The sequence below is a fragment of the Cokeromyces recurvatus genome (genome assembly GCF_025118155.1).
Source record: "Cokeromyces recurvatus strain NRRL 2243 chromosome Unknown BX663scaffold_45, whole genome shotgun sequence".
Taxonomy (NCBI): domain Eukaryota; kingdom Fungi; phylum Mucoromycota; class Mucoromycetes; order Mucorales; family Mucoraceae; genus Cokeromyces; species Cokeromyces recurvatus.
Window position 1 is genome coordinate 159,596 of NW_026251431.1, and position 24,001 is coordinate 183,596.

Sequence of the window (24,001 nt, forward strand, 5' to 3'; positions counted from 1 at the left end):
TCGACAAACTTAATATATATTAAAATGTACAACAAGTTCCTAAAATCATGGTGAACAGCTTTTTGCAGGGTACATCAAGATATAATCGAGAATGAAGAAGCAAGAAGAAGAGAAAGGAGAAGAGGACGAAGAAAAAGAAAAAAAAAGAGAGTATTAAAAGCCAAAAAAGGCAAGCGTAGACAGCAGTATCATCGAAAGTAAGGTGAAAACTATAGGTTTATGTATTCATTTCTAATTTTATAGGAAGGACAAATAGAGGGCAAGTAAGTTTATAAACGAAGATAAGTCAAGAGTTCCTCTGGTTATTTTTGGTAATAGTATGCTTCAAAGAGATGCTGTTAAGCTGAAGAGATTATGCTGTGGTGTTACTGGGGATATCGTGGCGATGCTTAAAAAAGAAAGAAGCCGTGGGGATCTTTTGGTCGTACTAATCAATGAATTTAACGCATAAAAGGTTTATAATTAATGTGTCACCTGCAAAAATCAAAGGTTAAAGTATACTTGTCTGCACAAAATGTAGTACACTTTGTCAGCGAGACATCAATGCTGCCACAAAATACTTGGGATGAAAATCTCTTCGTTCATCCAAAAAGACAATATCATGCCAAAATCCTAAAGCAAAAATTGAACATATAACCTACATTTGCCATAGCAAACACAGTTGCCTTCTAGAAAGCTTTAGATTATTGCAGGTAAGATATCCAAACATAAAACTCTATTCCTCTGAAAACTAATTTTTTCCTTCTAAATTCCGTCTTTATTTCATCCAAAAAAGGTAAGCATGTTAACTGAACTTAAATTTTACTTTGTTCAAGAGAAAAAAAAAACTAACACAGTCTTAATTCAAAGTATTAACCAACATACATCAACGTTAGAAGAAGATATTATTTTTTAACTTTGTAAAAGACCGATGCACAAATTTCAAAAAAAGAAAACAATTAAATCTCAGCTCCAATTTGATTTGTTTACGTCATTGTTCAAGAAGTAGTCTTTCATAAACAGTGAGTGAACGCGTTATGTGTCCTTTTTTTTTTTTTTTTTTTTTTTTTTTTTCCTTCCTTTTCTATCACAGGCATAAAAAATTATTTTCCCTACAAAAATTTTTTTCTTCTTTTTCTTTGTTGTTTGTATATAAACGTATTTTTATTTTATTTTATATAGACACATATTTTTTATTTATAATTTTTTTTTTTTTTTTTTTTTTGTAAATTAACAAGAAATACCCATTCAGTTATAAAAATTCTTTTTTTTATTTTGCATAACCCAAGCAATGCTAATCGGCCTTCAATGAGTAGTGAATCAGATATATCGTTAACACCCAGTCCTAAACCACGAGCTACAACGAAATCTCAGAAAGCTAGTTTAACGCGTATTGTGAAAGCTCAAATAACCCTACTTATATCAAACCTCAATAACGACAATTTTACTCGAAAAGCAACTGAAATTAATACCTTAATCGAAACTCATGGAGAAGACATTCGTGAACATCTTTTTCGTTTTCTTCTTTCAGATATTTTTAAACAAGACCTAGACGATAGTACACCCCATGTTCGTTTATTGAAGGAAAATGCTGTTTTTACTGTCAATAAGGCAAAAGTAGAAACAATGGTTAGCTTTGGTAAAGCTCTTGAACAGTTTTGTAAATCGGATATTCAGGTCAATCTATCTATGCTTTTTGATAGACTTGAGTTAGATTCATTTGATAAAACTGTTTTTTGTTTGCCTTTATTGTCTTCTAAACCTGAAATAACTGAGCAAGGTAAGATATAAAAAAAAGTAGAAAAAAAAATATACAAACAAGTATGCTCATCGTATTTATTAGCTAAAACTATCTTTACTGCCAATATGCAAAATGCTACGACTAGTTTGATGAGTATCGAAACAGTATCAGAAAGTGTAATGCAATATATTGTTGATGTTGTCACAGATGTTATTAATGAAGAAATATACTCCTTTGATTACGAAAAACTACAATCATTTATCTTAATGATAGCAGACCGTTGTCCTAATAAGACAATAGCCCAATCATTTGAATGTTTATTAAATACAAAGATGAAAAACTCAAAGCCAATTGATTCACAATTTATACGAAATAGTATTGAAATGTATAGTAATGATCCTTCTTCAGTTGGACGGATTTTAGAGTCAATAAAGGAGCTTAATGTAAGTTTATTTGTCTTTTTTTTTATTTCCTATCAAAAGAAATAAAACTAAACATTATGGTTATATAGCTACTTCCAGTTGTTTTGGACTCTTTTCCTCTATTTTTAACATTAGATTTAGTTTATTTGGCAGATTATCAAAAGTTGATGAATTTGGAATCTTGGCTTCAGGAAAAACTAAAAAATCAGCAGCAAAAAGATATTTTTGCAAAACAATGTCTGGATTATCTTAATCATAAAATATCTGTAGAAAAACAACGTCAGGATAGTAGCAAAAATTTACCTATTGCTTTATCTGTTGAAGCTATCAGTGTTTTCCTTAAAACTTTATCTACCAGGTAATATAGATATATTTATATGCATAGTTAATTAATTATGAAAGAAAAAGGAATAACAAATTATTCTATAATTACAGTCAAATTTCACCTTCATTACTTGATATGACAAAGGAAGTTCAAAATCATTGCTTGAAGACCTTTCCGAAACTATTAAATGTTGGAACTCAATCTGTATCTGGAACAGAAGTATCTTTTAAACCTGAAATTGAGGAGGAGGCAAATCTTTATTACGAGCGAATTTATAACGGAGAGCTTTCATTAGATGCCATGATTGAGTTATTGAAAAAACTCAGCATCTCAAAGGATCCTCGAGAACAAGACGTCTTTGCATGTATGATTCATAATCTTTTTGATGAATACACATTCTTTCCTAAATATCCTGATAAAGAACTTTCAATTACGAGCATTTTATTTGGATCATTAATTCAGCATCGCCTTGTGTCTTATGTTCCACTTGGAATAGCACTTCGCTACGTTTTGGATGCACTTCGTAACCCAATGGGATCTAAGATGTTTAATTTTGGTGTGCAAGCCCTTCGACAATTCCAGTCCCGTCTAAGTGAATGGCCTCAATATTGTGCACACCTTCTTCAAATACCTGACTTAGTACAAGCTCATCCTGATCTTGTTACTTTTATTCAAGCTGCTATGCACCAAAGTGGACAAATCAAGCCTGGAGAGAATCTTATAGAGCCACGAGGTAACAGCTATCAAGCTGCAATTGTTTCTTTTACAAGCGTTCATATTCCCCCTGTCCCTGCCAATAATTACAGTGAACCCTCGAGTGCAATTCAAGACAAAATCCTTTTTATCATCAATAATGTAGCCCAAAACAACATTGAAAGTAAGGTAACAGATCTTCTTGAAGTCCTTACTCCCTCTGCTTATAAATGGTTTGGCAACTATCTTGTTGTTAAACGTGTTTCGTCTGAACCCAACTATCACGAGCTCTATATTTTGGTACTCGATTCGGTTAATTCCAAACTTTTGAATGCACACGTTTTAAGTGAAACATTTGCAAATATTTTAATCTTGTTGAATTCTGAAAAGACTGTATCGAATTCATCAGAACGTACTCTATTGAAAAACTTAGGATCCTGGTTAGGTCGAATGACTTTGGCCAAAGATAAGCCTATCCTTCACAAATATATTGCTTTTAAAGATTTATTGCTGGAAGGTTATGATAGCCAACGTTTAATTGTCGTAATTCCTTTTGTTTGTAAAGTTCTTGAACAGTGTGCCAATAGCAAAATCTTCAAGCCTCCTAACCCATGGACAATGTCCATTCTCAAATTACTCGTTGAATTATATGATTGTGCTGACCTTAAGCTTAACTTGAAGTTTGAGATTGAAGTGCTTTGCAAGAGTTTGTCATTAGAGTTAAAGGCCATACCACCTACTTCTGTTTTGAAGAATAGACAACCTCAGGTATATGCACGAAATTCGATTACGGGATCCAGTGCAGGTTACCCAGGTAGAGGATCTGCTGGTGGTAACCCACTTTTGCAAAATGCAGATATTGAGCCTGATCATAGTATTTTGGCTGAGTCAATGATTCCTGTACCTAATCTTGCTCCTTATATTGCCTTTAATCCTCAAATTGCCCTGTACACAACACAACCGGCTGCTAAACGTCTTGTTCTTCAGGCCTTTACTGAATCTATTCGTGAAATTATTGGTCCCGTTGTTGAACGTGCAGTTGCAATTGCTGTTGTTTCAACACGTGATTTGGTTGTCAAAGATTTTGTAATGGAAACAGATGAGAATAAAATGCGCAAGGCAGCACACATGATGGCACAGAATTTGGCAGCTAGTTTAGCTATGGTAACAAGTAAAGAGCCTTTAAGGTTAAGTGTGGTAGCTAATTTGAGAGCCATATTCTTGGCACATGGGTTAAATGATGTAAGTTTTTTTTTTTTTTTTTTTTTTTTTTAAAAAAATGAATCTATGTAAAATATAAAGTATTTATTATATATTTCCAAATGCATATATAGACAATGGCAGAGCAAGCAATTATTTTGACAGTAGCAGATAATTTGGATTTGATGTGCGCTGTAATTGAGAAAGCAGCTATGGAAAAGGCAACATTAGAAATTGATGATACGTTATCAAATGCATTTATGAGTCGGAAAAAACATCGTGAACAGAGACCCACACAACCATATGTGGATATGGAGACTTATCAGATGTCCACTTATATGAATACATTACCGCCTGCACTACGTCCCAAGCCGACAGGATTACAACCAGCACAAATGAATGTCTATGAAGATTTTATGAGAATTCCTCGTGTCGCACCTGCATCAAACACAAATGGAACTATGATGGATCGTTCTGGACGTATGGATATGAACAACTTCAATTATGCTAGTTATGCAAATAATTCATCTTTAGCATCTAATGCCGCAGCTGGATTGGACAATAACCTTGTAATAGCTGGACAACAACCACAGCAACAAATGCCTCAAGTTAGTGCTCATATGATTTTGGAACGATTTGCTCAGTACATTACTGAACTTGAAAAACTTATAAATCAAACAAATGTGAATAGTATCAACGCTTTGCCCCAACATAGTGATATCCGCACCTTAATTCGTCAAATTCCTATGTTAGCCCTCGCTAGTTTCGACAAAACAGAAGCTGCTCGTACTTTTGCTCAAAAGGTTGTTCAACTTCTCTACAAGAGTGATAAACAATTGACGATTGAAGTCTATGTCGTGCTGTTAGAACATCTCTGTGAGGTCTCACCCAATGTTGGCACATTAGTCACCTCATGGTTAACTCATGCTGATGATGAACGCAAATATAATGTACCAGTCACTGTAGCATTAATCAAAGCAGGTCTTATCAATTTACCTGAACAGGATCAAGAGTTGGCCATTTTAATTGAGAGTGGACGTAAGAGTGCAATTGAGTTCACAATAAGATTGATCCGTGCTTGCTTATTTGGTGAATACCCTCTAGCAACACGCCACGAATTTATTGCTTCTCTTGAAGCTCTCAATAACATTCGAAATCATTCTGAGTCTGTCATGTCTCTCATGGATGATCTTATGAAGACTCCTGAAGTCAAAGAACGAGGGCTTCGTGAACAGCTTCAATTTTATTTTGCAGAATGGGTCCGATTATATCAACATCCTGCCTCAACAGAAAAGACTATGTTGGCGTTCGCAACTCAGTTATCGCAGCAAAACATTTTTAAAATGGATGATATCTCTTCTCTCTTTTATCGTGTCTGTATTGAAGTTTCAGTAGAGCATGCAATTAAATTTAAAATGTTACCAGGACAATCACCTAATTTGGCATACCAGCCTATGGATGCACTTTCCAAACTAATTGTCTGTCTTATTCAAGTATCTCTGACTGAGGGACAGATTGATCCTATGGCACATTTCACAAGAGCACTCTCTGTAGCCGTTCTAATCATTTCCCAACATCATGAAATGCGTGGTCAACATTTCGACCAACGTCCTTTCCTTCGTTTCTTCACTAGTATATTATCAAATCTGCATACCGTTGAACAAAGTATTCAATCTTTATACCTGCCTCTTTTAATAGCGTTTAGTAACACTCTTTATACATTACAACCTAAGCATTACACAGGATTTACTTTTGCCTGGCTCCAACTCATTTCCCATCGTTTTTTTATGCCCCAATTATTGTTATCTGAGAACCAAAAAGGTTGGCCTGCCTTCCAACGACTCCTTGTATCCCTTTTTGAGTTCTTGGTGCCCTATTTACACACAGTCGAACTTCAAATGACAACTCGTATGCTTTATCGTGGAACACTCCGTGTCCTCCTTGTCTTATTACATGATTTCCCTGAATTCCTTTGTGATTATCATTATAGTTTCTGCGATGTGATTCCAGGAACTTGTATCCAGATGCGTAATCTTATCTTAAGTGCTTTTCCACGCAATATGCGATTACCTGATCCCTTTACACCTAACCTCAAAATTGATCTCTTACCCGAAATTAATCAATCACCCCATATCCTTACTGATTTTACAAGTATTCTTGAAGAACATGGATTAAAGAAGGAAATTGATCAATATTTCGAAACAGGAAGACCATCTACAAACCGATTCCTTAAAGATCTTCCTAGTCGTTTGTTGATTGATAAAAATACATATTGTATTCCTTTGGTGAACGCTCTCATTTTCTATGTAGGTACAAGAACAATCGCTAAGGGTACTTCTGTACATCAAGGGCCAGCTGCGGAAATTTATCAATATTTATTATCTGAATTGGATTCAGAAGGTATAAAGGAAACATAAAAATTATAATTATTATTTTCACTTTTTTATTAACCCCCTTTTTTTTTTAGGTCGATACCTCATGTTAAGTGCAATTGCTAACCAATTGCGTTATCCTAACAGCCATACACACTACTTCAGCTGTGTTCTATTGTATTTGTTTGTAGAGGGCAAGAAAGAGATTGCTAAAGAACAAATTACACGTGTCTTACTGGAACGTTTGATTGTCAATCGACCACACCCGTGGGGCCTCTTAATTACCTTTATTGAGTTAATTAAAAACCCAAGATACAGTTTTTGGTCACATTCATTTACTCGATGCGCAACTGATATCGAACGACTATTCGAAAGTGTATCAAGGTAAATTGATCTTTTTTTTTTTTTTTTTTTTTTTTTTTTTTATTTTCCAAATAACCATGGTTATATTTATTTATTTTTTTCTTTTTAATAGATCTATTAATCAAAATTAAGAATGATTTTTTTTTAGCAAATATTTATGTATAACATAAAATACCCCTTTTTTTATACTGGCTTTGAGAGAAGGGAAAAAAAAACATGGAAATTACATAAAAAACAAAGTTTATATTTCTTTCTCTTTTCTTTTCTTTTTGATTATTTGATCTTGTTTATAGTCTTGTACATGTTAATTTTTTTCCTTATATATTCTGTATAACAACTTCAATATTAATAATAATAAACCACGAGTTGAATTACATAGCTCTTCTTTAATTCAAATTATATACGCAAGTTTTTATGAAACATACAATCTTCATATAATGTCTTTCTTGTCGTGATACATTATCAACTCAGTCATAAGTTTGATCTTGTCATAACTAAACCAGCATACTTTGCTGTTCCTGTTTTATGACTACTAAAAGATTATTAATACGAAAAGTCACTTCATATAATAATACATTTAACAAGAAGCATTATTTAATTCTTTTTTTTTTTCTCGGTCAAGTTATAACCATCAATGCATACATTTAATTTACCAAAACTTTTATTAAAAAAAAAAAAAAAAAAAAAAGAAAAAGAAAAAAAAAAGAAAAAGAAAAATAATGAGTACTTTTTTTATGATAAATTGCTGGTTGATGTTTCATGGTTCATTGTCTTACAAAACTTTTGTATTCTTTGTCGTATTAAATCTTTAGTTACTGGTTTAATTAAAATATCATCAAATGCCCCTGCTAATTGAACTGTTTTCTCATATGCCGTCACAGCAATAATAGGTGTTTCTCTATTGCTGTTATTCGTACTCTTGATCATTCGTGCCGCCGTTTCTCCATCGATTATAGGCATTCGAATGTCCATAAATATGATATCATATTGAACATCACTCATAGCAGTACGAATAGCCTGTGCACCATTCCTCACAATTACACATCTACAGTGAAGTGTTCGTAAAATGGTTTCTAAGATTTTACAGCTAATTGGATTATCATCTACTACAAGACAAGCAAGAGGCTTATTATGTTCGGATGATCGCGCTTTATTACCTACCGCAGCGACTGCAGCGGCAGCCTTACATGGGTCAATAGATGGCGTTGATAAAGATCGGGAACGTTGAGGGGTCCCATCCTTAGATGAAGATACACTTGAATTTTCAGAATGCTTCGCTTGTCTTTTTGATACAAATGGTCTACAAGAAATAGAAGGTGACATTGTTAACGGTGTACTTGAAGATGAAGAGGAGCTTGTGGGTGTTACATCTTGCGACAAATGACTATTCTTGGTGAGATGTTTACTGCGATTATGTATTGGGTTTGGAGATAAGCCATCACTGATACTATCATGCCGTATTTTACGTATCATATCTTCATTAGCTTTTTCTAAAACAGGCAAGTTTTTGTACGTGAACGTCCCAAAATTGGTGGTATCATTATCAATTTTTTCAGGGTTTTGCTCTTTAATAATGGCTTTAGCTCGTTCCACTTGTGCAGTTATTTCCTCAGGTGCATTCTGCATAGTAGCTCCACGGGCATCGAAATAATCTGTATCTTCTACATCAGCGGGTTGAGGAATAAAGGATGGTGATTCAGTCAGTAAAGTGTCCCAATGAATGTCTTTAAAGAAAGGATGTTCTTTTACTTCTTTCGCCCCATTATAACCTAGTCTTTTCTCAGGATCTAATGTCATTAATTTTTCCATAAAGTCTCTCGCTTCAGGAGAAATTTGAACTTCATCCTCATGCCAATCAATACGTCTAGAAAGAATATTCTCAAAGACTTTATCAGGAGTATCTGCATAAAATGGAGGAATTCCATATAAAAACTCATAACAAATAACGCCTAATGCCCACTGTACATGTTTTTTTTTATAAAAAAAAAGAAGAGAGTTATTCATGATTATTTGTATATACATATACATATATATATATATATTTAACTTACCCAATCAACCATAGAATCCTGTCCAGTACCCAAAATACTCTCTGGTGCTAAATAATCAGGTGTACCAACAGCATGTCGTGTGCTGTTATCTTTACAGTTTTTGTTCATGCTTGAAGAAAACGATTCTGAAATAGCGGCAGATAAATGACGATGATGTGTATTATTCCGTGTCTCTGAAGACATCGATTGATTTGCTATGGCGTCATCAGTTGGTTCGTACTGATCAAATAAAAGACTAAAATAAGAGTGTCGGTAAGCACCATTGGGAGTTGTAGGAAATTCAATAGTAGGCGATTGAGGAGGCGTACCTGACCTAGAAGGAGCAGGAGATTGGGGCTGGTCCTGTTCATGACAAGAAACTGTAGTCAATTCATCACGAACACGACGATCCAAGAAACCAATTCTAGATAAACCAAAATCAGTTAATTTTAAGTGACCATTATGATCAATCAACAAATTATCTGGCTTCAAATCCCTATTAAATAAGATTTTACATAATATATTAATAAATATATTTATATAGAAAGCTTATAGCTTATTACCGATGAATAATATTCTTGCTTTGTAAGTATTCTAAACCCAATGTCACTTCAGCAAGATAATTACGTGCCCAATCTTCAGGTAAACTTCCTAATACTTTAATAAGAGCAGAACAATCTCCACCATTTAAATACTCGAGTACCAAATACAAATAATCTTTGGATTGGAACGTATAATATAGTTTAGTCACAAAGGGGCTGTCAGTTTGTGACATTAAAATCATACGTTCTGCCTTTACATTGGTAACTTGGTTTTTGGCAATCATATCTGATTTCTTTAAAAATTTAATAGCATAGTAATCACCTGTCGTACGTTTTTTAGCCAAAAATACAGAACCAAATGCACCCTTACTAATAGGCTTGATAATATCAAAATCCTTGATGCTAGGAAAGGTAGGACGTGATGCAATAGGCGCATGTAATGGCGAAAGAGGAGATTTTGCCATAGCCTGCTTATCATTCTTTGGACGTAGGTTAGGTGACCCCAGAGGTGTATCAATCGTCTCTACTTCAAAAATCGGTGTTGCATCAGGTGTTATTGATTTTAGCTTTTGTGATATGCGACTTACAACATTTGACTGCCGTCTTTTCCAAGATTTAAGACGGTTCAAAAATCCCTTTGGCTTTTCAGTTTTTACTATTGGCTGAGTGACTTCTTCTTGATTCTTGGATATAAATTCCGTCCAGTTCGGCTCTTGATGGGTATTTTGTTGGAACTCTGTTCGAGCTCTATTGTTATATTCGAGTCGGTCACGCATTCTGTTGACAGCATCAACTTTCCCACGTGCGAGGCCCTCAACTTCCTTAATAAGAGCAGTCACAGTAGGATCGTTCGTAGTTGGTGGACGCCAATAGAGAATTTGTATCATCTTGTCTTTTGAACGGGGTGACTGTAAAGTTGTCTCATCTTCAGCACTCCCTGGCATGGATATACTTAATGCAACGTCGATAATTTCTATTAAATCTTTGTACTGTTCCAGATCAATTTTTTTCAATTCTAGAGGATCTGCCGCAGGTTCCAATGGTAGAGAATCACCAAAGATTGAATCATTATCACTTTCATTATCTTTTTTATCATCATTTACTTCACAATGATATACACCTGATTCCATATCAGAAATATCCTGTTTTGTTGCCTCTATTCTTTCGTTGATAACTTGCTTAAGCTCCATTAAACTGTCGTTACACACATTAATATCCATTTCACTCTGATGAATTTCAACACATAATTCCGAATGCTGTTCAAAATAGGCAGCTACCACCCATTTTTCACAAACATGACATAAAACGGGCGGCAGGGATAACAACTTGGAACACGAAATGGCTCCTTCATCCTCTTCATCATTTATTTCAGGTACTGAGGGTAAAAATGGAGGTGTTTCAATGACTGGTTCAGACTTAGATCGATTTCGCTTAATCACCTTTTCCTCTTCTATTTCATCTTGTGGTTGCCAATGTAGTATTGACCAACGACGAGGCATGACTGGCTTTATGACCCACATAGTATGGCTGGGCTCACCAGTTACACGATTGTACATTAACATGCCTTTTCCTTCCATTTCAATAAGTGTATTATCGTGGCCAACAATATTGAATCGAACCTCCACTGTATGAGAATCATCAGCTAAAAGTTCTTCTGTTGCTACACTGAAGACTTGGCCATCATCATCCGATAACAATTGGTTTACGCTTTTACCAATTACTGACTGAGGATTCGACCTAGTAAATAATTTTTTTTTTTTTACAATTTTAAATATATAGATACAGATGCATATATATTTATATATAAACAGCTTTATTCTACTTACCCAATTACATCTAACCAAACAGGGCTTACATATTCTATCAAAGTTGTTTCTAAGCTTAACTCAACAATAATCGTCGAACTTTGACTACGTTCTGCTTCTTCTTGCAGACTTTCTACATCTTCATTAGTAGATTGTTTTGGGTCTAATGACATATCTGATTCGTCATCCTTTGAGTACTGTATTGATTCCATATCGTCTTCATTATCGCTTGGTGCCCAGAACCACTTTTCAGCTGCCCACCATTCTACTACACGATTAAGGGCTGCGATACTCAGTAGCAACCTCACATACCACTCACGGCAAGGCCATTCAGGATGCTCATCCCATTGTGCCCCAGCTGCTTGGATTCGTGAAACAGCATTTGCACATGCTCCCTCTGTTTCCAAAATCTCATCTAATGATGTATCCATCACGCTTTGAGCTACGGAAATCAAATCCTGCAAGGTCAAAATAAAAGGCGTTGGTAAGTATGAGTCTTCAGAGATAAGAGCTACTACAGGTTCATCATCTGAAGTGGAAGAAAGGGTTCGCTTATGGGGTAAATGATTAGTTAATTCCTCTTCATCCATTTCTACTACACTAGGTAAAGCACTAGATACTTCTTCTTCTTCTGAATGCTCCTCCTCATCAGGTACTTCATCCATGTTTTCTACATACTGTAAACCTCGTTCAACATACTCATTGAGCCCATCAATGATCAAACGAAGCTCTGTATCACACGCCTCTTTTGCGAAACTCAAACGAGATTGAATCGAATGTTGTATAGTTGTTGTTTGGCCAGGGTTATCAAATCGATAACCAACACGTTTAGATTGGGTAATAGGTTTTTTGTGCTCAATTGTTGTCTCTTTAATCGTTGGTGTTGACTTGGTCGATTGTAAACGCTGAGGCTGCTTCCGTTGTGAAAAATGTTCAGCACTTGTCTTCACATTTTGCCACCAGTTCGTCAAAACACGGTTTACAACAGATGTATTCGAGTTGGAGCTTTGTGAAGAGGATCGACGACGGATCTCCTGGGCTTTAATAATTTTATATTCTTCAAGCCAGTCAACCCATGGAATTGTGTTTACCATTTCAGTATTTTCTTCTGCACCATCAGTACCAGTGACGAGGATTTTGGGTGTTCCATCATAAAGACGCATCAGACTTGTAGTTGAATAGCGTCGATCTTGAGATGGTTGTATAGCTGTTGTAGCTGTGACATCTTTAGATTTTTCTTTAAGGCTACACCATCGTTTGACTTTAGCAGATCGTGACATAAACAATTTTTTAGCATAATCTTCATCAGATCCACGTTCTTCTCCATAAAATGAAGAAGTTATTAGCAATGGTGGTCGATAGTTGGTTGTTATTTCTGATGTAGAAGCTATCAAAAAAAATAAAATAAAATAAAATAAAAAAAGAAAAAAGAAAAATAAGAAACCATTATAATATATCTATATATCTATATATCTATATATGCTAGCACTTACTTGTGGGCGCACCTCTTAATAACTCAGTGCTAAAATAATCATTAGGGTTCCAGTCCATTGAAGATTGACTACTGTGTTGTACTTGATTAGTATTCGCTGTTTGTGACTCATTTAATAACATAGCAGGGTATAAGGGACTTTTCATGTCTTCTATAAGAGGTACATCATATGACGGTTGTGATGCCATTTCAGTAGGTAGACCAGAATCCAAATTCATTTCAACAACATCCTTATCAGCTTCTTGCAACCTTGGTTTATTACGTAAGGATTTTCGTTTACTTGATAACTGTTTTCGTAGTAAGGAATGTAAAGAGTGCTGATAAATAGGTACACCTTCTGGTGATATAGCTTCTACATCTGTACGTTGTTGCTCAACCTTTGCTAAAGGGTGTTGAATGCCATTAATTAGATCAGCAGGAGGTGTTTCTAAAATGGGATTAGGAGAATGCCCATTAATGATATCGGCAAGTTCAGAGCTGGGTATGTTTCGAAGCATGCTCATAGAAGATCGACGCTTAGTTTTTTGGGAACTAACATGTGGAGTATGTGGAGTTGAACTTGAACTGAGTGTGTGTGTAACTAAAGGTGATGCTGAAGCAGATCGTGGGCCTGTAGCACTACCAGCACTTGACTTATTATAACGGTCTATACAAGAAAATGGAAAGCAAAAAAAAAGAAAAAAAAAAAAAGAAAAAGAAAAAGAAAAAGAAAAAAAAAAAGAAAAAAAAGAGAGAGTAGGAAAGAAGAGTTAGTTTTTATTTCACTAAACTAATATTATTGTGATATTACGTGGAGAAGATAATGGTGAATACATATCCTCACTTGCTAAACTTGAATCTGTAATAATAGAAGAAATAGATGTCTTTCTTTCACGTATTAATGATCTTTTTCTCTCAAATTCTTCCATATCTGGATCATCAGATTGTTTTCGTTGTTTAAAGAGCAAAAAAGAATGTGCTGAATTATCTGTAGTAGACGAAGAAGCTGATACTGTTGTACTGTCCAATGAATTTTCTCGCCTAGGTGGTATATGCTGATGCTGTCTATCTTCACGTAATTTAGATAAAGAACCTGATTTAAGAGAACTACTATCTTCTTGTTTTGATGCAAGAGGGGGAATTAAGATGGGTTTTGTAGTTGGTGTTGTTGAGGGAGTTGAGTCATGAGAGATGGAAGAAGAACCATCGATCCAGCTGGTTCGTTTTGATCGTACCATATACTTGCCTCCACTACCAGCAGGCGGGCTTGCGTATCGAGGTGGTGAACGTGCATGGGGTATCTCGTTCAATTCACTGCCAGGACTACTACTGTATTCAACATCAGCCAATAATGACCTTCGATAGTCTCCTGGAAGTGAATTGGTAGGTGAAGTAGGGAAATGAGAATCCGCATAAATAGGAGTATTAAGTTTAGTTGATAGTTCCTCGGTAGAATAAATAGACGATTTACTAGTACGACGCTTCAAAATGAGTGGTTGAGGAATGGGAACACTTTTAAGTTTGGCACAAGGAGGAGTAATTTCGGCTGAAGTTGTAACTGCACTTACAGTGACAGGAGCTGCATTCGCTCTTTCGGAGGATTGTAATAAGGATATAGAGTCGGGCAAAGTGCTATTAGGTTTTTCTGCTGTTGATTTATTTGCATTGGTTGACTCTTTTTTGTCTACTGAATCCATGTGAAAGTCATTCAGTGAAGAAAAGAAGATAAAAATAAAATAAAATAAAAAAATCATGTCTGCACTACACACGTCACACGGAGAATTTTATTGGCTGTAAATATACCCATTTAAAATAACATGTAAGCTTTTTTAATGCATTCTTGTCAGATACACATTATGATGTATTATTATATGCACATTCCTTTTATGATAATAAGAATTTTCGAATTATAAAGCGTTTTAATGTGTGTAGTTTTGGCATTGTATGTCAATAATTGAGTTTTAAATACAGTAAAACAAATGATAGCTTTCTTTTTTTTTCTATGCAAATAAAATGAAAAATTAAATAAATTTTGCCGAATATTGATAACTTTTGCATAATAAATATAAAAAACATAATATTTAAATAAATAACGATATAAACAAACAGGAGGTAAGATGTATATGTAAAATTAGCTAGATGGATCAGATTAAGGAACAAAGTAAAGAGTCTATAATACGTATGAATAAACTAAGGAAAATAATAATAAAAAAAAAATAATAAATTAGAGAAAGATATAAGCCAATTCAATGTACTTTTTTTCCTAGTATGCTTAATTAATAAAGGGGGATTTTTACTATACAAGAAAATGGTAAAGTTGTGACAATATTCAGTTGAAGTTTAAACTATTATTGTCTTCTTCCAGAAAACTACAAATAATAGCTTTAATCCCTTAAAAAGGTTAAAATTTTATTCTTGAAAGGGAAAAATCTTTTCTCCATTTCATACCATCAAAATGACTTTTTTTTTTTTTGAAGATATACTATTAGAGTATACTATACGTATATAAAAACAAAAAAAGACTACCATCATATACAAATGCATTTTTTTTTTGTTCAAGATCGAAAATATTAATCCAAATATCCTACGTTTCGCACAACATATTATTTTGTGATTTTAATATTAAGTATAACAAACTATACAATGGCTTCTTTCTCTCTTCAATTTGTATACGACAACAGATTAAAACTATTCAATTGGATTAAGTTGGGCAAACAAGGTGGGCCCTCGGCCACCACTTACAATATACTTTTCAATGCTACCTATTATATGGATTAGAGCATTATTTATTACGATGTTATACCTTTCAAATTCCTAATCACTTTTAATATGAACAAAAGTTTTTAAAGAGAGTGTTCTTTTATTATGTTTTGTTCTATTACGTAACTTATAATTTCTGTTCAAACGTCAAACCATCATAGAGTTTATTTCATCGTGTATAACGACCTTTTTACTTTCAAGTTACCAATAGATCGGCTGTTTGGGGAGAATTAACTTTGCAAAATGATCCTAAAAATACCAAATTCGATCAATCTTATGACCTTTGATCTAAATAATGTCCTAAAAGGAGCTTATACAATTGCAAACATTGAATAGTAAAATAGATGCGGTAATGATGTTGTTCGTTATCTTGGGATTTAACCTTTACTGTCTTCAATTTTGTTAGAAAGATGGTTGATGGTTAATGAGCTTCCTTTCCAATATTGCCAAAGCATTTTGCAACTATACAAGTCATATCCATTGTTCCTAGTGTTTTGCATTGATAAAGTACTTCCCTCAACATAAATTACCAAGCTTAAATCTGTCAATGCTAGGTCATGAGTACACTCTATTAGATGTTCGAATATCTGGGTAAAAAACTTGTTAACTTGTATCAAAATCAACCTTATCAAGTGAAAAGTCAGTTACTATTCAGTGTATTACCTTTACTAACTTTATCAACATTCCTTGTTAAACAATCGCCTATTTTATACCGTCCATTCTCATTCTAATCGTTCAACTATTAGAATATGTTGTAGCCCTATCAAGGAGTGCATTAAACACAAATTTAAAAAGGAATTAAAATTGATAGATATTGTTGACGTTGTTTATTCCAACAATGAAAACACAATGTATTAAGTGTAAGCTTCCCTATTTAATATCTGCTCCGCACATTCAAAGCAAAAAAAAAAAAAAAAAAAAAAAAAAAAAAAAAAAAAAAAAAAAAATAATAGCCTCTATACATTGGAATTCAATTGCTCAGCCAAATATAAACGCATTCTTATGAAAGTTTCCAATTCCTCCTCTTGAATCTCTCCCTAGAGATAGCCTCAGAGAAACAACAACAGATGTTTCTAAACAATGAGATAGTCTTGAATTTATCACTCAACTACCGCAAGAACAAAATCGACAAGATAAATTAGAAGCATCGTTTGAAATTAGTCTATGATCTCATTCTTCTTTTTTTTCCTTCACTTTCCTATCTTTGCATATTTGTATTATTAAATTATATTCTAAATATAAAATAGATTATGTATCCCCAGCAATAATGATAGAGAATAGCTTTAACTATCCTTTCATTATTTTATTATCAAAGAATATTTGTATATAAATTCAAATATCATTATTTATAGTATTCTTTACTGAAGAGTTACAATATAGAAATAATTAAGAGTATAGATCAAAACTTAATTCCTAATATAGATGATATATATTTAATACAATAGATATTTAAATAAAAAAAAATTTTTTTTAGCCTGATTGTTAATTAAATATGTTCAAAATATAGGTTGACCCTATATTGTACTTGTAAATAGCTGGTAATGATAGGTCTTAATATTATTTAAAGAAGGTTACATACATTTTATTCGTGCCTATATCTGTATAATATATTTAGCCATGAAGGCTATAAATGTAATAATGATATTTATTGTTGTAATCAAAGCTAATACAATAGCTGGAACATAACACAAGGTAATACTGACTAAAGAAATGATGTATAAGGTCCCCTAATGTTCATTACTATATAAAAATCACTTTCGGTGACTCACATTTGATACCCAGTAAGAAAAAAAAAACTACAAAAAGGATAGATTTTGTTTATAATCTAATGTTGATATTCTAATAATAATAAAATATATGTAGTATCTATCCTTTTTAATTCATTTGTATGATACAGTTGCATTTACTTATTATGTAAGTAATTCCGTTTTAAATTCTCTGCTTTTTTATACTCATCAGTATTCTCTACCATAAACAGAAAAAGAACACCCCCAGAATACTACTATATCATTATTTTTTTTAAAAAAAAAGAAAATAAAAAAAAAAGTCATACATCACTGTAGTTATTTCTTCACTTTTCACTTTTACAGATAACATCATAGTTACATATGATCCTGGATCTAAAAGTACAGTAAATAACTCTTTCCTTTAATCCAGCTAAATCTGATGTATTAAATATCATTATTACTGACTAACTATTAATGTTTACGTTAAAGAAATGAATATAATAAAAGCTTATCTACTTTTATAATTTATATTATAGGAAGGAAAAAAAAAGTGGAATAAATATATATGCATAAAAGGAGAATCTTTTTTTTATTTTGAATACCACAACTCGGCAACTACACCTAAAAGTTTGGGTTTATAAACAAAAAAATTGTGGTAAATAAAACAACTTGATCGGAAAGGGCAGCGCCTTTCTGTTGGCCAAGCGGCGATCATGGAGAGATGAACTTTGTTAGCTGTAGATGGGAGTGATTTAATAATAAAATCGGGGTTAGTTCTGAGCTTTGATGATAACATGCTACCTTCCAGGATCCAATGTTCAACACCAGGCCTTCAAATGGAGGTCGATAAAAAGATGTTGTTAAATCGCGGGGTAATTTCCTACCATGCAAGAGAGGAAAGCCCGCAGCATTGAGAGAATTCCTGGGAGTAACACGGCTGTAGTAGAAGCAAACAAGAACAGAATCTAATCCACCTCTACACTACAAAGGACTTCCTCTTCAATAATTTTTTTTTCTCATATAAAATAAAAAAAAATGAAAAAGAAGGGAGGATGGGCTCTAAAGTTAATACGTATTGTGTAGTACAAGTGCTATACAAAGTTACACGTTATTTATTTGGTACTACCATTGATATATTAAAAAAAAATATTTCAAGTAAATATGAATTGAAACCTCTTCAACAACAAATATTACTACTTACTTATCAAACACGATAATCGGTAACATCCAGTAGAGTAGTCATACTTTGCTGAATCATATATGTTAGATAGGTGAAAGAAGAAAGAGAGAAAAAAAAAATAATTGCCAAGGAAAATTATGTGAGAATTTGTAATATTATTTTTATTTCCTAAATATGACAATCCAAGTTTTTCTCGTATCAATCAGTTTCTTTTACAAATTTTTAACAAGCATCTTTTATCGATGTCTTGATCCTATATTAGGAATATTTAATCTCAAGAGAAGTGATAGTAACCAATCTCTATTTAGCACCTAAGGTACGTACAATCTTGATTCAGCTAAATTAAATACCAGCGTACAATAATATTTGATGCAGTTTTTTTTTTCAGGCACAGTACCTTGATACACTTAGTATTTTTTTTTTTTTTTTTTTTGCTAGAATTTACTGTTATTGATTAAATATTATACATAGCTATTCTAATTAGATATGCTTAATAGTGTAGTACTGTTTGCTTGTATTCATTTTTGAACATTATATTATTTAAGCTGATCAATAATAATAAACGATATGATTAACACAAAAGACATATATTAAGCTATCTCTATATATATATATATATTGAATAAGCTGTATATAGACTTTATTTTCCTGTATGATGCAAAGTCCTTCTAGTTACTGATATTTCTTATCCAGCTATTAATTATGAAAGGATCCATAGTGCCATCATATTTCCCAGATTTAGCTCTCAAGTCAATATATCCTTACTATCACTATTTTTAGTTTTCATTACTATTCAAATATATTATCTGGTCTGTTCAAAATGCTCGCTACTAGACCAACCATTTATTGTATATTATTATCAACAGTCAAGGTAACTTCATTACCAATATTATTATTACTATTCACTGCTTTGTTATATTATCACTTATGAAACCTATTGATTTTGTTACTGATGCCAAATATTCCTTCTAAAAAAAAAAAAAAAAAATATTTGTTATTTGCTAGTTTTTGCCATTATTTCTCATGCTTCCATGTTATATGTATTCTCTCTTGATTATCCTTCGATTGTTAAATTGTATGATGTCTTCCTCTTCTTTATTTAGAGCTGTTAACACCCACATTCTTCAATTTTAAATTTTTGTTTATAATTGTTCGATTTAAATTCGCTTTCTTCCATATATATAATCCAGCAAAGTATGACTACTCTACTGGATGTTACCAACTATCATGTTTGATAAGTAAGTAGTAATATTTATTGTGAAAGAGGCTTCAATTATTGTTTACTTGAAATATTATTTTAAACTGTTACAGCCAGTACGGTTACGGTTGATTTTGTCGGTTTGAGTTGAACTATTTGTCGTTTTGAGAAAAGCACTTTTGTCATGGTTGTAAGATTTATAACTTAACTCAATAAGATAAATAGTCATAATAGAATATATAGTGCACTTGTACAATAATACTGTCTATAGACATATTTAGTATATTTACCCTTGTATAGAAAAATAATTAATTTATAAAAAGTCCTACATCTAAAAATAAACTTTCTTTCTTCTATTATTGTTCTGCTGAATATAAATTTATAAAAATAACTTTATACAAGTTAAACTGGGGTAAACTAAGAATAATACAAATACGCGTAATAATTGATTCTACTCAGAATACACGTATTAGTTATAAAAAATAAATATATACAAAAGACATGAATCTATATCTATATCTATAATTATAACTCTTAGTAATCATTCTATAATTATAATACCAAATACAATTTGTTATATTTTTTGTCTTCTTATTACTCATCATCCTTATTCACAAAATATATAAATACTCTTACATTATAACTCATAACTCATAATATAACTTGTATTGAATTAATTCTTAATAAACTTATTGACAAGTCTCAACGTACTTCTTCTGTCTTATTTTATTTTTATTTTATTTCTTTTATCTATACTTTAATTATTTAAACTTACCTAAACCACAACAGGACACACAAATGCCAGTGTGATGGAAGGTAAATAAAAGATAAAAGACAAAATAAAAAGAGAGAAAGGGAACAAAAGGAAGTATAGTTTGAGACTGTTTTTTATTCAATAAATAAAGTTAAAAGAAAAGCTGAAGAAAGAAGTTCAAGATTATTTTGTGTCTAAACAACTGCTTGTATTTATATTAATGAATCCTGAATCAAAGAAATAAAAATAACCGCCAAAGAACATGAGTCATGAAACAGTATTAGTATTCGGATATACGTCTTGTTGATTCAAGAGACTGATCTATGGATTATCTATTGGGTGTTATAATGATCTGATCAAGTTTTAAATAAAAAATTTATTGTTTAATCTGAGTATATGTTCCTGATATCTTTTATGTTTTATTTTATTGGATCAAAGACGACCTGAATCCTTTATCAAGGTTATAAAAATAAATATTTAGAAATGATACGATGTCTTATAATTGATACATCTAGACAATTGGATGTCAATAAGTTTTATATTATTTACAAGATGTTATATACAGAGTTTTATTTCATATTCAGGCTTATATTTTATCCTGTATTATGTAATTCATCTATTATAATATTACTCATGATTATATCCAGAGCTTGTTCTATAACAGCCAGAACGCTTCACAAATAAAAAACAATGTTTGAAGGGTTTTTAAGCTAACAAATGATGAAAGCTCTTCCAAAGATCTTGGAAACATCATATAGGCAATTTCTATCATTTCATATACTTTATGATGGGGAAGTGAGAACAGATAGAATGTAATACTAAAGCCTATAAATATGATGATGATTAGCATTTTTACCATATACCAAAGAAACATAGATATATCATGTATCTGGAAGGCGAGAGCATGTTCAAGTTTGTTGTGATCAACCGAATCTTTTACAAGAATACCTAGTCTCAAAAGATCATGACAAAGAGCATGATAGCCACAGACGCTAGACTTTGCTTTTACTTCCCCATGACCCAAATTAAAGCCGTACCTCAGTTGATGGATTTTTGTTATTGTTATGATTGTAGTCGTATTTACAACTAAGTTAATAGAAATAAACTATCATTTATTTAAATAATAAAGAGTTTATTCGAATAAACTAGTGTATTGTATTTCACAGCATAATATTCATTCTACTCTCAGTTTTGATAATAGTCATTGTTAGAGTATTCGAGCATTAAAAATGATTATATATATTGCATTACGTAATAATAAGAGTTCAATAGGTTTATGACCGTTATATTCAATTACATAGTTATTGATACAAGTCATACATATTATATATACATCCATAATGGTGTATATTGTTATAGAGGGAATATTCACTGTAAATTAATATTAACGCGTTGCTCATCCCAAAGACAATAATAGTGTATATTTTTAATATCAGCAACAGCTCCGGCAGAAATCTGCATACTGCATGCAGAGTGATTCGGAGACAATATTTGTGCATATTTGTGCATATTTGTGCATAAAGGCTTTATTATAGCAGTATTCACTTATCTAAATCACACTCATATTAATATGACATACCTTACAAAAACATATAAATAGCACTCGTCATTTTTCCATATTATTTTCTTCTTGTACAATTTTTGTATTATTTTATCTTTAATAAAACTATACGAAGTTTTCACAGACTTGTCTTTTCTTTTTCTCTTTCCTTATCTTTGTACTCAAAACAGTTATGGTGGCACCAGGTCGGAAGTCGTTGTTCTCCTCCTGCTTTTTGTTGGACCATCTTAAAATGGTATGCCTCTCAGTGTCTGCAATAAGCTCAGAGAGAATAGGATCAAAATAAATGCTAAAAAGCTCCGTCTCTCCAATTTTGATTACATCCTTTAATGCATGCAATGGTAATTTTTACATACTATTTTATTTGGCAGTGTTTGTTAGTGAAACAATAATTACGGCCGTTTTATAGGTATGACTTACGCGTTATTAATACATCGAACAACTCTAGCTTCATAATAGTTCATATTTCTTGCCATTGTAAGTAAATCTAACTCTCCGTCACATTTTTTCAACTTTCTACTCTCAACTGAATTCACAATTCTGGCAATTTTCATACACACACTATCGTCCAAATCCTTAGTGTTGGCTTTAATTCTGTTAAAAAGTGTTTCGTATATTGTGTTGATAGACTGTTCAGAAAAGACATCCAATAGTAATGCGCTGCTTTGTTTTGGACTTAATAATAAGATATTTGTGAGTGCCAGCAGTTTGTGGATATTTGTTTCTAATTTCAATAAATCCTTGGTGGACATATCTCTCGCTTTGTTTTTATACTCATCGAAAAGTCTGGTTACATCCATATTATTCTGCAAGCAATGCATATTTTCCTCATCTTCAAGTGTATCTGAATTCTCCTCGAAACTGGTGACTGAACTACTGTCTCCGTACACGGTGGTCACCTCTTCTGATACAGCTTGGTAAATGTATTCAACTGCCCCATTCTGGGCAGCCAGCTCAGTTTTTCTACGCTTTCTACTTAGCCAGAAGAGCTAGTAGTCTTCAGTCTTTTTCCAAGATTCAAGATCGCTTAGCAATTTATTTTTTTCTTCCAAATGTTTTTTGATTATATTCTTGTATCTAGTTTGGGCGTACTGTCGTTCAAGCAAATTGTGTCTTTCAACAAACTTTTTTAACGTAAGGCTTTTACTGTTTTCCATGCACCATTGTGCATCGCTATTGAGTTTTCTCTGTTTTGTACTACATGACAATTACTGCGTCACCAAGACCGCAGCATACATTACTTACTCTAACTATGTATATTACTTTATGAAGTATCCGCAGCTACTATCAAATAACTATAAATAACTCAACAGAAGGTTATAGTAAATTTAAGATCTAATAATGATGGGATGCTATTGCAAATAACCCCGTCGGAGTTTCAATTTTCCAATTTCCTTTTTTGGAAATTGACTACGCACACCACGTCTCTTTATAATCATGCAATAAAGTATAGAAAATGTCCAGTTCATTAGCAACGAAGTAGATACGCAGCCAATAGAAGTGGAATATAATCTGCCGTTCAGAATAAATAGACTGAATAAGAGAAGATTTAAACCATCAGTAAAGGAGTCCGACGTGAGAAAGAAGAAGTCGAAGTTATGCATGATTTGTGAAGATAGAAAACGTCGGCATAATCAATTGACAACATGAGAAAATCAAGAAGACAACACTTATGCATCTTTACTACAATCACGATTTTCCCTGTTGTCATATAAACTTTATTTTGTAGCAAAATTAATATAAATATCGAAAAATAATTGATTTTAAATAAAGACAATCAATAAATATTATAAAAACTTAATTATATTCTTTGTTATTTTTTGTTTAATACCGTCCACTGCAATCATCTGAGTATATTTTTTACAAGATATAACACAG

At 32.6% G+C, this 24,001-nt stretch overlaps 3 protein-coding genes across 3 annotated transcripts; 1 reads left to right on the plus strand and 2 right to left on the minus strand.

Moving 5' to 3' along the window:
* Window positions 1–1,986: 1,986 nt before the first annotated feature.
* Window positions 1,987–7,120, plus strand: BX663DRAFT_443843 (CCR4-Not complex component, Not1-domain-containing protein; the record flags this gene model as incomplete). Its single annotated transcript, XM_051523591.1, has 5 exons — window positions 1,987–2,163; window positions 2,232–2,500; window positions 2,578–4,402; window positions 4,495–6,760; window positions 6,828–7,120. The coding sequence occupies 5 exons, from the start codon at window positions 1,987–1,989 to the stop codon at window positions 7,118–7,120; spliced, it is 4,830 nt and encodes a 1,609-aa protein (XP_051378095.1).
* Window positions 7,121–7,814: 694 nt separating this feature from the next.
* BX663DRAFT_462531 (uncharacterized protein) lies at window positions 7,815–14,703 on the minus strand. The gene is made up of 6 exons (XM_051523972.1): window positions 13,755–14,703; window positions 12,966–13,610; window positions 11,494–12,859; window positions 9,689–11,404; window positions 9,147–9,621; window positions 7,815–9,054 (listed from the first exon to the last, which is right to left on the minus strand). The coding sequence occupies exons 1-6, from the start codon at window positions 14,695–14,697 to the stop codon at window positions 7,828–7,830; spliced, it is 6,372 nt and encodes a 2,123-aa protein (XP_051378096.1). The 5' UTR covers window positions 14,698–14,703; the 3' UTR covers window positions 7,815–7,827.
* Window positions 14,704–22,251: 7,548 nt separating this feature from the next.
* On the minus strand, window positions 22,252–23,415 carry BX663DRAFT_526241 (uncharacterized protein). Its single transcript, XM_051529879.1, has 2 exons — window positions 22,533–23,415; window positions 22,252–22,464 (listed from the first exon to the last, which is right to left on the minus strand). The coding sequence occupies exon 1, from the start codon at window positions 22,942–22,944 to the stop codon at window positions 22,540–22,542; it is 405 nt and encodes a 134-aa protein (XP_051378097.1). The 5' UTR covers window positions 22,945–23,415; the 3' UTR covers window positions 22,252–22,464; window positions 22,533–22,539.
* Window positions 23,416–24,001: the final 586 nt, after the last annotated feature.